This window comes from Antennarius striatus, chromosome 21 (assembly GCF_040054535.1).
Source record: "Antennarius striatus isolate MH-2024 chromosome 21, ASM4005453v1, whole genome shotgun sequence".
NCBI lineage: Eukaryota > Metazoa > Chordata > Actinopteri > Lophiiformes > Antennariidae > Antennarius > Antennarius striatus.
In genome coordinates, this window is record NC_090796.1 from 8,336,240 (window position 1) to 8,347,697 (window position 11,458).

Here is an 11,458-nt window from a genome sequence, read left to right on the forward strand (position 1 = left end):
CATGAAGACAGTGATTACAATGAGAACATGAAAAAAAAACTTTCTGGTTGTTTCTAATGTTATGTTAAACTGCAAAAGGTACTACAGGAATATAACATCTAAAAAATTACTGAATGTTAAATATCTGAACTAGTACCCAAACTAAACCACTAATTTATTCTAAATCACTTAAACAAAATTGAAGGGACCTTGTAGGTCACCAGCAATACAGATTACAACCTTACAGACCGTGGAGGTCCTACAGAGAAAGAAAGACAAGTTTAAAAAATTTTAGGTAGTTGGTGATGAACACTCAAGATTAAAATAATAAATAATATTGATAATAAAAAGAGAGATCGTGCTCCTGCACACAGTTGCGTGCATTCTGACTGCAGACGTGAAGGTTCATTCACAGCGCTTCAAACTACACTCGAAATACAACACCCGCTTTTCCACGAGTGGTCACAATGGATGGTAAACACACGTAGCGCTGACGCGTCCTGCCGTTCAGCAGAAACACAACACTGACCCCTTGTGGCCACAAGCAGGAAAAGCAGGATCGTGCCCGCTGCAACCAGGACGTCATCAGCAGTCATTTATATCAGTTATGGATTTATTACCCTAACAGCTTTCTGAAGAGTTTAAGACCATCAAATTATTTATTTTAAAAAGTTACTGAAGGCTTAACAATTAAAGTGGAGCATCCAGTTTCACAGTGGCATTCTGTTCAGGTATTCTTAGAGAAGTGTGAAAGCTATTACAATTACAGCAAGTGTTTTGTCATTCCATTGATATGGCATTTATATTCTATTTTTTTACCTTAGTATTTCAGTTGCGTCACGCCATGCTTAAGTGGGTGGTCGTTTATGAATTTTGATACCTGAAGGTGGAAAACGAGCACCAAGTGTCCAACAATTTAAAATAAATCAACTTGAATTGTTTTAGATTAGCAAAATATACAATCTGTCAGTTGTTCTCAATAACAGCAACTAAGAGTTTAAACACAGTTCAACGGATAGTATTTTCACAAAAATGCTTTTCCTGAATGCAGTCGTGTCAAAATGATGCAGCGTAATTCAAGTGTCCAAAGTTGTTTGTTGATCCCTCCTGTTCCAAACATGACACAAACCAGACACCAGGCGCTGGCAGCATTCCTCAGGTCCGTAATATTCCTGTGTTTGTGTTTTGCAACCATTTTATTCAAATCCCAGCAGATCTTTTTTTGGGGGGGCCTGAAGTCAGGCTATGTGGGCTGCCCCTTCAGATAGATCCACAACTTTTTCTGGTAGATCTTTGTGGATCGTCACGGGGTTGACTTTATGCTCATGGAGCCCTGATGTAGACTTTGGATCTTATCAGAAATAAACAACACTTGGGTGCTTGGTTGGCAAATTTTTTTAACAGCAACTAAATTGCAAATATGAGGTATGGTATGAGGGGGATGAGTAATTTTCTGACAGCAGATGTCAGTAATATCAGAGTTTTGGTAGAACAAAGTGTTATAATACTTTGTGGAAGTGGAAAAATATTTGAAATGGAATCTTTAATTTTGTTATTGTGAACAGCTGACATACAGCAGAGGATTTTTCCACTAAACCCTAATATACCTTCTGACCACATCATATTGTTATATCATACCTTTCATGCTCTCCGCCACAAGCACCACAGTTCGCTCCTTTATTAGGCATTTAAAACGATTTTAAGTAAGAAAACAGCCACGATAAAAATTCAGACGTGTTTTCTGCAGCAGCAGGTCCCCAGCTATGTCAGTCACATATGAGCCACGGACACGACTGACTCATGTTCTAATTATAATAACATCCCAGTGGCAGATTACGTAACAAAGGTAAGATGTGTGCACAATGTCAGGTGCATGTGAACCAATGGACAGATTATTAACTTATTTCAGTCTGTAAATTCAATCCATTTTCATGTGAGCAAAAGAAACTGAGTGGAAGGAGAAAGAATATTCTCTTTCAAACTTTGCAATTTTGATATTTTCCCATTTTCTTTTTCTGTGCAGGTGCATTAAAAAATTGCCAATTTTCTTTTGTGCACATTCACCATTTCAGAGCAGATCACTCAAGGCCTTACCGCTAAAAACACTGCATTTTAAATTCTCTTCGTAAATAATATGCTTAGGAGGCAAACAACATGCTATGAATATTCGCAGCTGCTTGACTTTTTCACGGACCTCCGGTCTCTGTGGTTGCTCGGTCAAAACGACCAGATCACTGCCGAGTTCCGGTTGCAGTCGATCCATGCAGTCAAAAAATGTTTCATTTTGCTTTGGTTCTTCAGTCGAGCCAATGTGGCATGTTTCTGCATGATGCATAAGAGAACACTGCATGTATATAAAACCTGGCCAATCTCATCATTCATACCAAACAGTAACAGAGGAGAAAGAGGTAAGACACAAACGTTTTCCTGCCTCTCGTCTCCTCTAATAAAGCACCTCTTTGGACATGAACAGCCCTTCATGTACCAATGCACCGGGAGCCCAGTTGGAGTAAATAAGGCAGAGAAAGCAGGGGACAACAGCATGGGGAATAATGTGATCAACGTCTTCCAGCAGCGCTGGGACTTTTGCAATCAACTGACTGAGAGGCTAAGAGATGAAGGCAGACACTGAGAAAAAAAAACCCAAAGCGGTATGGAGAGTTCCCTGGGAGCCTGTGGGCCAAAAAATAAATTGATGCAGGCTCAGGGCAGTTCTGACTGCTGTGGTTCTGGATCTGGTCTCATAAATCTTGATGGATGGGTATCAGCGTGGGGAAAATAAGCTCAGCTGGCTGTTGATCATTTCAGTCTGGCAATGGCTCTGTAAATGGCAAATCCAAGAACCGCCACCACAGCCGATCCCAACGCCACCCTCAGCCAGAACGATGTGTTGCTCATGTCTGAACCGTTCAGGTGTCTGAAGATGGGAGAGAAAAAAAATCATTACTCACGCAGCTACACAACGCAAAAATTAAATAAAGCTAGCTTATTTTAACTACTATCTGTTGATCACACTATTCTAATCATGATCTTTACAGGTAGGCTAGCGTTAACCTACGGGTACATGGCTGCCCAGGCAAGCTTGGTGTAGATATTTTTGCTGGTGGAGTCGAGGAGCAGGGTGGAGAAGGGCAGCGGTGGAGGCAGTCGGTGTTTATAGCAGAACTCCGCTGGAGTCATGCCGTGGAACTGCTTGACCTCTGGGAGGTCCACTTTGGAGGCGACCAGCACACAGGGGATGCTGCTGTCCATGTAGTGCTGCTGGATAACAAATGAGATACGATGATGACTTCACTGGGAACTTGAAAACTTCCTTTGTTGTCAAGGAGCTGTCAATTAAATCCAGGTAAACTTAAGCCAAGCAGAATGTAAGAAAGCCTTCATCACGTCTTTGACACATGCTGCTCAAATTTATGGAGGAGAAATGTCTTAAAGGCAACTGTAACCGTTGCCGTCACTCACCTTGTATATGCTGGCACAGTAGTTGAAGGAATGTGGATCGCTGGTGTCGTACATGAGACAGGCGACGTCGCAGGATGCGTCTGAAGCTTTCAGGAACTCTAACTCCACGTCAACCTCATTGAGCTGCATGGGAAGGAAAAAAAACCAAGTGTGGTTCTCATTCCTGAGACAGAATCAGAGGTCAAGGGTCAACATTTACATCAAGGAGGCAGCGACTTACAATCAGGTACTTCTCCTGCTTGCTGACTTGGACAGTGTTTATGGTGTAGGGGAAGAAGGCACTACTGGAATTTCCTTTACTCTGATGAGGGCAGACGGCAGGTGAAAAGGTCACAGGTGAACATCAGTAGCTGTGCTACACACTAGTTGCTTTTAAGGTCATATAATGCAATGATTCATAGATTCAGCTCCACATGAGCAGATGGTGTCATACCGCAACACTGTGTCCCACAAAGGCCTGGAGGAACGCTGTCTTGCCCGTCCCCCGTGGTCCAATCACCTTGCAGAGAAACACTGACCTCTGGGTTTGGCGTTTCTCCAGGTCAATTTCTCTCTCTCGTGTTACTGCAATAAACAAACACAAACACAAAATATAAACAATACGATGTGCACACACACACACACACATACCCGCACACATCCAGGACTACCATTCTGTCAAGCAGAACATGACATAGTACAACAGGCATCATCTCAGAGCTGATTATTTGGCTAACGTCATCAACACAAAGGCTCGAGCCAAAGTTTTCATTCCTGCATTGGCTGAGAAGGATCAGCCTGCTGCAGGAGCTGTCATTTCATTCTTCTACATGAAACAAATGAGTTCATTCTCTCCTTTTATCACTGCCTGGTTTGGTCACCAAACAAAACAGAACAGTGTCACACATCACAAGTACTTCATTGTTTATACACGGGCATTTCTAGGTAGATTGCATCAAAAGCTTTTTAATAATAGCAGGAATGAAGGACAGTATAAAGCTATTTTTAACTACAGTGACTGTCAGTAGAAATATGAAACATGTTTTTTAACTTGTCAGCCCCCTGCTATACCCCTCAACAAAGTTTTGTGCACATTGGTTGTGTAGTTCTGCATTACTGCAGAAATTGTTGTGAAAAACAAAACACAAAAAACTGCTGGGAATCTAAAAAAAAAAAGGGTCTGAAGAAAAAGTTTATGGATTCTTTCCTGGACCCTGCAAATGAAAACTGATCCAATCGATTTTTCTTTGTTACTGCTGACACAGAATGACCTGGACTGTAGATATAGGGACATCTAGTGGCAATAAGGGGAATTTTCCAAATCATCAAAGGTAGATTGTACAAAATACAGTATCTTAGAATTCGTTATATTCAAACACCTGTTGTTTTTACTTGTTTGTACATTTCCTATAAACTCTTCCGGTGCTCTGTGCTTGTTAAGGACACATGGTAGCAAACAAAAGACTGGAGACGCAAGAATTTAAAATATCACTGATCATGTTTATCTTCATTGAAAAGGTGTATTATTAAAATACTCAAACTTTACTGTCTTTGATTTTATTGACCCCATCATGAACAAACATAGCTTGACTTGAATTTATGTTTGTATATGTTATAATAAATAAACCATTACCCATTTAGTATTTCTTAAAAGTGTTAAGGTGTATCTCTGATGGGTTTGAAGAAAACAGATAAATAACAAGAAGCTGGAGCATGCGCCGATGTCTGGAGCAGCATGTATCATTCCCTTATTGTTTACCAAATGGACCAATCCCAAGTGCGTAGCAAAATGCATAATGGTGTCTAAAACAAGAGGCTTTCTCTTCACCAATTGCTTGTTAATGTTATGGAGCTTTAGGCAACAAAACATTAACAAGAGATTGTTGTTGTTAAGACAAACAACAAATTTCAAATTATATTTCACTTTTTAAAAAAAATCCATCTGTTGTAGCCCATAGTTAACAGAGTAAATTCACACCAACATGCACACACCTGTGATTGCAGCAGTCTGTGACTCCTGTTCGGTTAGGATCGAGTAGCCGAGGTATCCTAGGTGCTCCAGACAACGGTGGATGTCAAGGTATGCAGAAAGCCTGCATGTGAAGGGTTAGACAGTCATGTGACCTTTAAGCATGCACTACTTTTGTGTGAAACACTGCAAAGCTAATGCTTAGGAACAAATCACAAGGATCAGTGCAAGACACTTACGTCCACTGACAAAGGAAGCCGTGCTTAGAGATGTAGCCCTCGTCTGTGGTCGGAACCGTGCTGCAGACCTCCGGACCCCACGGCATGTATGGACAGACGCAGAACAGGTTCTTGAGCTCGGTCGGTGACAGGGCCAAATCTTTGTCCTAAGAAGGAAAACACACCACTTCTTCAAAACAAGGACACCATATACAGAATTCCTGATTTACTTTTTATACTTGAATGTTTTCATTAGAATTATTCTTTTTTTTCTTCTCTCTTTTATGCTTGTAGTCTTTAGCTTTTACTCCAGTATTTCCTCCACACTGGGAGCCGTGTTGAGTCTGCTGGTGGGGTGCTGTCCTTAAGTCCCTTCGGTCTCTTTTTTTAATTGTGGTTATTGTTTTTAATTATTTAAAGCACTTTGCATCACATGTTCTTGCATGAAAAGTGCTTTATAAATAAAGTTGATTTAATTTTGATCATTATGTCACATGGAAAACTGAGATATAATGCTAGAAATGCAGAGACACGGAGACCAAACACAGCGAGAGCTACTCACTTCATCGTACTTGTCAAAGAGCTGCTGGAGGAACTGGAGACCGAAATTATTCACTTCTGCGGTGCAGCCAACAGGAACTCGTAGTCTGAGGATAGAGAAATAACAACATTTATGACTACACTCCTAAAGATTATACAAAATCAGAAGGAAACATTCCAAATAAAGACATCAGAGATACATGACTTTGAAGTAGAATCTTTACATTACAATTACAATGCAGCCTGTTGTCATTTGTGTTATCACCAATATAATAATTTACAGCTCATTTCACTGCAATGTTGCAACAGTGCTGAGAAACATACTCAGGGTAAAGATAATCGTCAGTCAGTTCAAGGTTGTCGTCGTAACCAAACTTCCTGAGGATCGTCCATGTGGTTTCATGTCGGCCCCTCTGGATAAATAACGTGTTGAGGAACAAGAAACCTGAAAAAAAGAAAAGTAAAAAAAAGAAAGCACCTGGCCGTTACTTGAGTGTGGTCATGCAAAGACATGTTTAAACATGTCTTTATTCATGATTTATTTTTACCATTTAGGGTCAGGCCGTTGTCCTGAACTCCATCGCTGGTATTCTTCCAAACTACTGTCTTCACATCTTCTAGGGCTTGAGGTGCCAAAGGATTCCCAAAGCAAGATTTCTGCAACAATGATGAATATGTTTTGTGTTTTTAACTTTTTTTGCATCAAAGAAAAAAAAATTGGATTTCTAAACTGAGAATAAATAATAAAAATAATGATTTTAAACTACAGTACCTGAAAGCAGTTGAGTTCAGCATCACTGAGAATACGGTCATTGTCCTGATCAGAAATATAAAATATCCTGCTGAGGGCTCGGACGCACAACGGTTTGAGCTGAGGAAAAATATCAGAATAAATAACACAATAACAAGGCAATGTAGAGTGTTTCAAATAAACGACAAAAGATATTAAGACAGAAAATAAAAATAACAGAAGTCACCATGACATAAAAAATATACTGAAATAGGAAATAAAAATGACAGCAGTTTAAGTTAGTGTAGATTCCACAGCTAGCTGACCTGTTTATCCTCGGGGTCGTAAAGAGGAGCAGTGGGGTGAAGAACGGCCTTCTGTGCATAGTAGAACAGCTCAGAAATGTTCTTCAGGTTCTTAGCAGAACACTTGATAGAGAAAAACAGTCGATGATAATAATTACAGTGAATACATTTGTTTGCAGTAAACAGCAGAATGATGAAGCTCAGTCTCACCTCAACACATGTCTCGATCTCAGAGAACTGGTTCATGATGGGAAGAATGGTTTCCATCGAGCTACCGCAGCGTAGATCAGACTTGTTTCCCACAAGGATGATGGGAACTCTGATTGGAACAAAAAGACTTGGTAAAATGACATCTACATCTATGTGCAATCTCTCCTCTTATTGGGCATTTTTTCTTTTATGCTTAGGTTTTATTCGGGTAACTTTCTAAAATGTAAAAGCCTGATCAAATTCCTAGATAACCAAGTCTGTCAACATCACATGTAAACATAGAATAGAAGGAGTACAAAGTTCACTGATTCAGGTAACACACACCCGCATCAGCTGATACGTACTTGTTTCCTTTCTCTGCATCTCCATTAACTAAAGGGATCCATTTAGTCCTGATCTAAAAAACAAGAGCCAAAACAACATGTAATATCCAGTTAAAGAGATGTTGTACATTACGACAGCATGAACCAATCCTGGGTTACCTTGTCTATCGTATCCTCATTGGTGACATCATACACTACACAAACCACATTAGCCTGTGCGAGGTAGAAAAAAAAACATCTTATAAGAACACTAAACAGAATCAACACGATGTATTAAAAAACATGCATTATATGTTAAGACTATATGAGAATAAAATACACAAAATTCAAGCATTGGAATTGATATTAGTGCAGTGTGTGTATTTACCTTGATGATCTCATCTCTAAGAACTTCATCACTCTGCTCTTTTTCTGTGAAGGACAAGTGTAAACAAAACAAATATAAATAAGGTTTTATGGGTCCATTTATGCTGGCAATAAAGTTTTTTTGACTCCCACTAACCACTTACAGTGATGTGGGTTTTGCCGTACTTTTAGATCCATCATAGTTTGATAAATGTTTAACACAAACATTTTTAACTGTTAATATATTACCAATGAAGCACGTAAACTAAATCAAACATGGAATAACCGAGATGGGTGTCTGTGATGGAGGAATAGCATTAGAACAATCATGTACCGGGACCCAGTCTCTAACAGGCTGGGTACTTTTTCTACATCTGGTAGTGTTCAGCTCACGTTACCTGAGTAGTCTACTATGTGTGTGGGCACCTTCTCAGGAGTCACATCAGCAGGAATAGTGATCTCTTCAGCTCTGGGAGGAACCTATTAGAGATTGTACATCATAAACAAAATACAGAACACACGCAGTTTAAATTTTTGATTTCTTCAATGACTGCACAGAAACAGAAATAAATTCAGTGAACAACATGACTGTGAGCACAAATGTTTAGCTGCTGCATCCTCTCCCAGCATCCATGAATTGGGGCTTTAAGGCACAAACACAGAGTGATGAGGAGCTGCACAGACACCCACCTCTTCAGGGAACTCCTCACCAACCAGAGACATGATCAGTGACGTCTTCCCCACCTTGGCTGTTGGAACATGAACATGAACATGAAAAGAGCTGGTAAACTTTATCAGATAGAGCCTCAAACATCCGATGTGACGAGGTCACAGCAGGTAGCAGTGACTGGCCATGTTACTGACATGTTAACACATACTGTGTATAAACTAATATGACATGGGTTGAAGTCAGTAAACATGTTTGGGAGTGGGTAACTAATGTGGATTTTGGAGACACATGTTCAGAAACTTCTGCACAGCGTCTGACCTCCGATAATAAACACTCACAACTTCAGCCAGTTCTATTAAGCTAAATTAGCATAACATCTTAGCTTATGCTAATGCAATGGGAGATACTCCCTCGAAAACCCTGGGCACACAGCACCTTCAGATTTCAGTTTGCATTTCAAAATGATTTTTGACGCCAGGCCGATATGAATAAGTTAACCGAAATAAATTCCGCAACAAGTTAATAACTTAGCTAGAAGAGCTAATGCTTCTGCTATCATTAGCCTTTTAGCTTGATGGCTGTCAATGCGAATGACTTACGCTCCCCCAATAAAAGTATCCTGACGTCTTGCTTCATGTTTTCTTTCTGCTTGAACAACAGTCAGTCTCACAGCAATACTACGGTGACATGTAGCTTTCATTTGAGTCTCAAAATGTTAGTTTAAATAAAATGTGGTCCCCTCCACAAAGATAAACACCCAAGGTGAAACCATATTATTCCGGTTCACGTAGGGGGGAAAGCGCCCCCTACTGGTGGAACAGAGCGCCTGCTGCCTGCGCTGAGTAAAGTTCATCCAGTCAACGAAAGAACAAATGTACAGTAATGATAATAAATATGATATACGGTAACACAGTAACATACAGTGACATGTAGTTACAATTAGGCAGAACACATGCTTTACAGGAAATCATTAATACAACATTAATGCAACCAATACATTGGAAAGGGCAAACATGACTTCATATTAATTATTATTAATATTAATTAATAAGCCCATTTTACTTTAAACTGAAGTGATTATCCTCGCAGAATCATTTCTTTGTGTGTGGTTAATATGTTCCTTGATGATAAAATGTTGCACTGAAGATTTTTTTTTAACTCTATATGCTGCTTGTTTTTCTCATTTATATGTAATTCATAACGGTGGCGCAGTGGGTAGCGCTGTCGCCGCACAGCAAGGTAGTAGCGGGTTCGAGTCCCGGTCTGTGCGGAGTTTGCACGTTCTCCCCGTGTCTGCGTGGGTTCCTCTCCGAGTTCTCCGGCTTTCCCCACCTCCAAAAACGTGCGCTTCAGGTTGGACGTTCAAACTTGCCCGTAGTGTGTGAGTGTGAGCGTGATTGTGAGGTTGTCTGTCTTTGTGTGGCTCCGCAGCTCACTGGCCTCATGCCCTATGACATCTGGAATAGGTAGTCCAGCTGCCCATAAATCAATTTATGAATGGAGGATACATTTAACACGATATAAAGGACAACTACAGAAAAAAGGTTCGAAATGATGGGTACTTTTCTCAACCGGTCAATTTTCTTCACCATTAATTAAAGTATTATCTACATCTACTTAATCTGAAAGGATGTGTATTTTAAGAAAGTAGAAAATTCTTTCATTTGTTATTTAGTAATTTAGTCCCTCAATGGGGAAATTATTTTTTCCACCCAACACACTTTCACATATATGCTAACTGAAGCTCATGCATGCGCACATTTATTTGCATGGAAAAGATGCAAGTAAGGGATAGAGACGGCAGAATGAAGAGCGGGCATTTAGCAGCACCCGGTTCGTGCAGCTTAGTGAATTAAAACCTCTCCAGCTACCATTTCACACTCCATAATTTGGTTGGGGCTGGTCTTGAAAATTTTTTAATTGAATAAGTGTCAAAATGTGTCTATCGAACAATTTCTGTTATCAGTGTGCATTATGCAGCATAAATAAAAGGAAGGGAAAGAACAGCAAAAAGAACCCCTGTTCCCAGTGCATATTGGACTCCAGCAGGGCTGCCCTCTATCACCGGTTCTGTTCATAATCTTTATGGACAGAATTTCTAGGCGCAGCCAGGATCTGGAGGGAGTCCAGTTTGGGGACCAAAGGATTTCATCTCTGCTTTTTGTGGGCGATGTTGTCCTGTCGGCCTCACCAAACCTGGACCTTCAGTGTGCACTGGGACGGTTTGCAGCTGAGTGTGGGATGAGGATCAGCATCTCTAAATCCGAGGCCATTTTTCTTGACCGGAAACGATTGGTGTGCCCGCTTTAGGTCGGTGGAGAGTCTTTGCCTCAAGTGGAGGAGTTTAAGTATCTTGGGGTCTTGTTCATGAGTGAACTGAAGAAGTCTCTTGGATGAGAAATGAAACGTCTTCAAGAACTTTCTTAACGTCCAGTGGATTGACTTAAACAGCTTTTGGATAACAATGACCTGGATGACTGAGAACCTACACAGACTTCACGAGTAAGGGAAGGATGGAACGTGAGCTTGACAGACGGATCGGTGCAGCTTCCGCAGTGATGCGGTCGCTGTGTAGGTCTGTCGGGATGAAGAAGAGAGTCGCAAGACTAAGCTCTCGATTAAGTCAATCTACGTTCTTACTCTCACCTATGGTCATGATCTTGGGTCATGACCAAAAGGACAAGATCCCAGATACAAGTGGCTGAAATGAGTTTTCCCCATAGAGTGG

At 40.5% G+C, this 11,458-nt stretch overlaps 1 protein-coding gene across 2 annotated transcripts; it reads right to left on the reverse strand.

Moving 5' to 3' along the window:
- Positions 1–1,503: 1,503 nt before the first annotated feature.
- rhot2 (ras homolog family member T2) lies at positions 1,504–9,506 on the reverse strand. Of its 2 annotated transcripts, none has more exons than XM_068304949.1 (19): positions 9,330–9,506; positions 8,751–8,809; positions 8,459–8,540; positions 8,083–8,126; positions 7,875–7,928; positions 7,737–7,789; positions 7,393–7,501; positions 7,204–7,305; positions 6,920–7,018; positions 6,696–6,804; positions 6,472–6,592; positions 6,170–6,254; positions 5,629–5,774; positions 5,413–5,513; positions 3,875–4,005; positions 3,662–3,742; positions 3,442–3,564; positions 3,038–3,237; positions 1,504–2,896 (listed from the first exon to the last, which is right to left on the reverse strand). In XM_068304949.1, the coding sequence occupies exons 1-19, from the start codon at positions 9,364–9,366 to the stop codon at positions 2,779–2,781; spliced, it is 1,854 nt and encodes a 617-aa protein (XP_068161050.1). In that variant the 5' UTR covers positions 9,367–9,506; the 3' UTR covers positions 1,504–2,778. The 2 variants fall into 2 exon arrangements, with proteins under 2 accessions (XP_068161050.1, XP_068161049.1); XM_068304948.1 differs by having other exon boundaries at positions 3,038–3,240.
- Between the last annotated feature and the right edge of the window lie 1,952 nt (positions 9,507–11,458).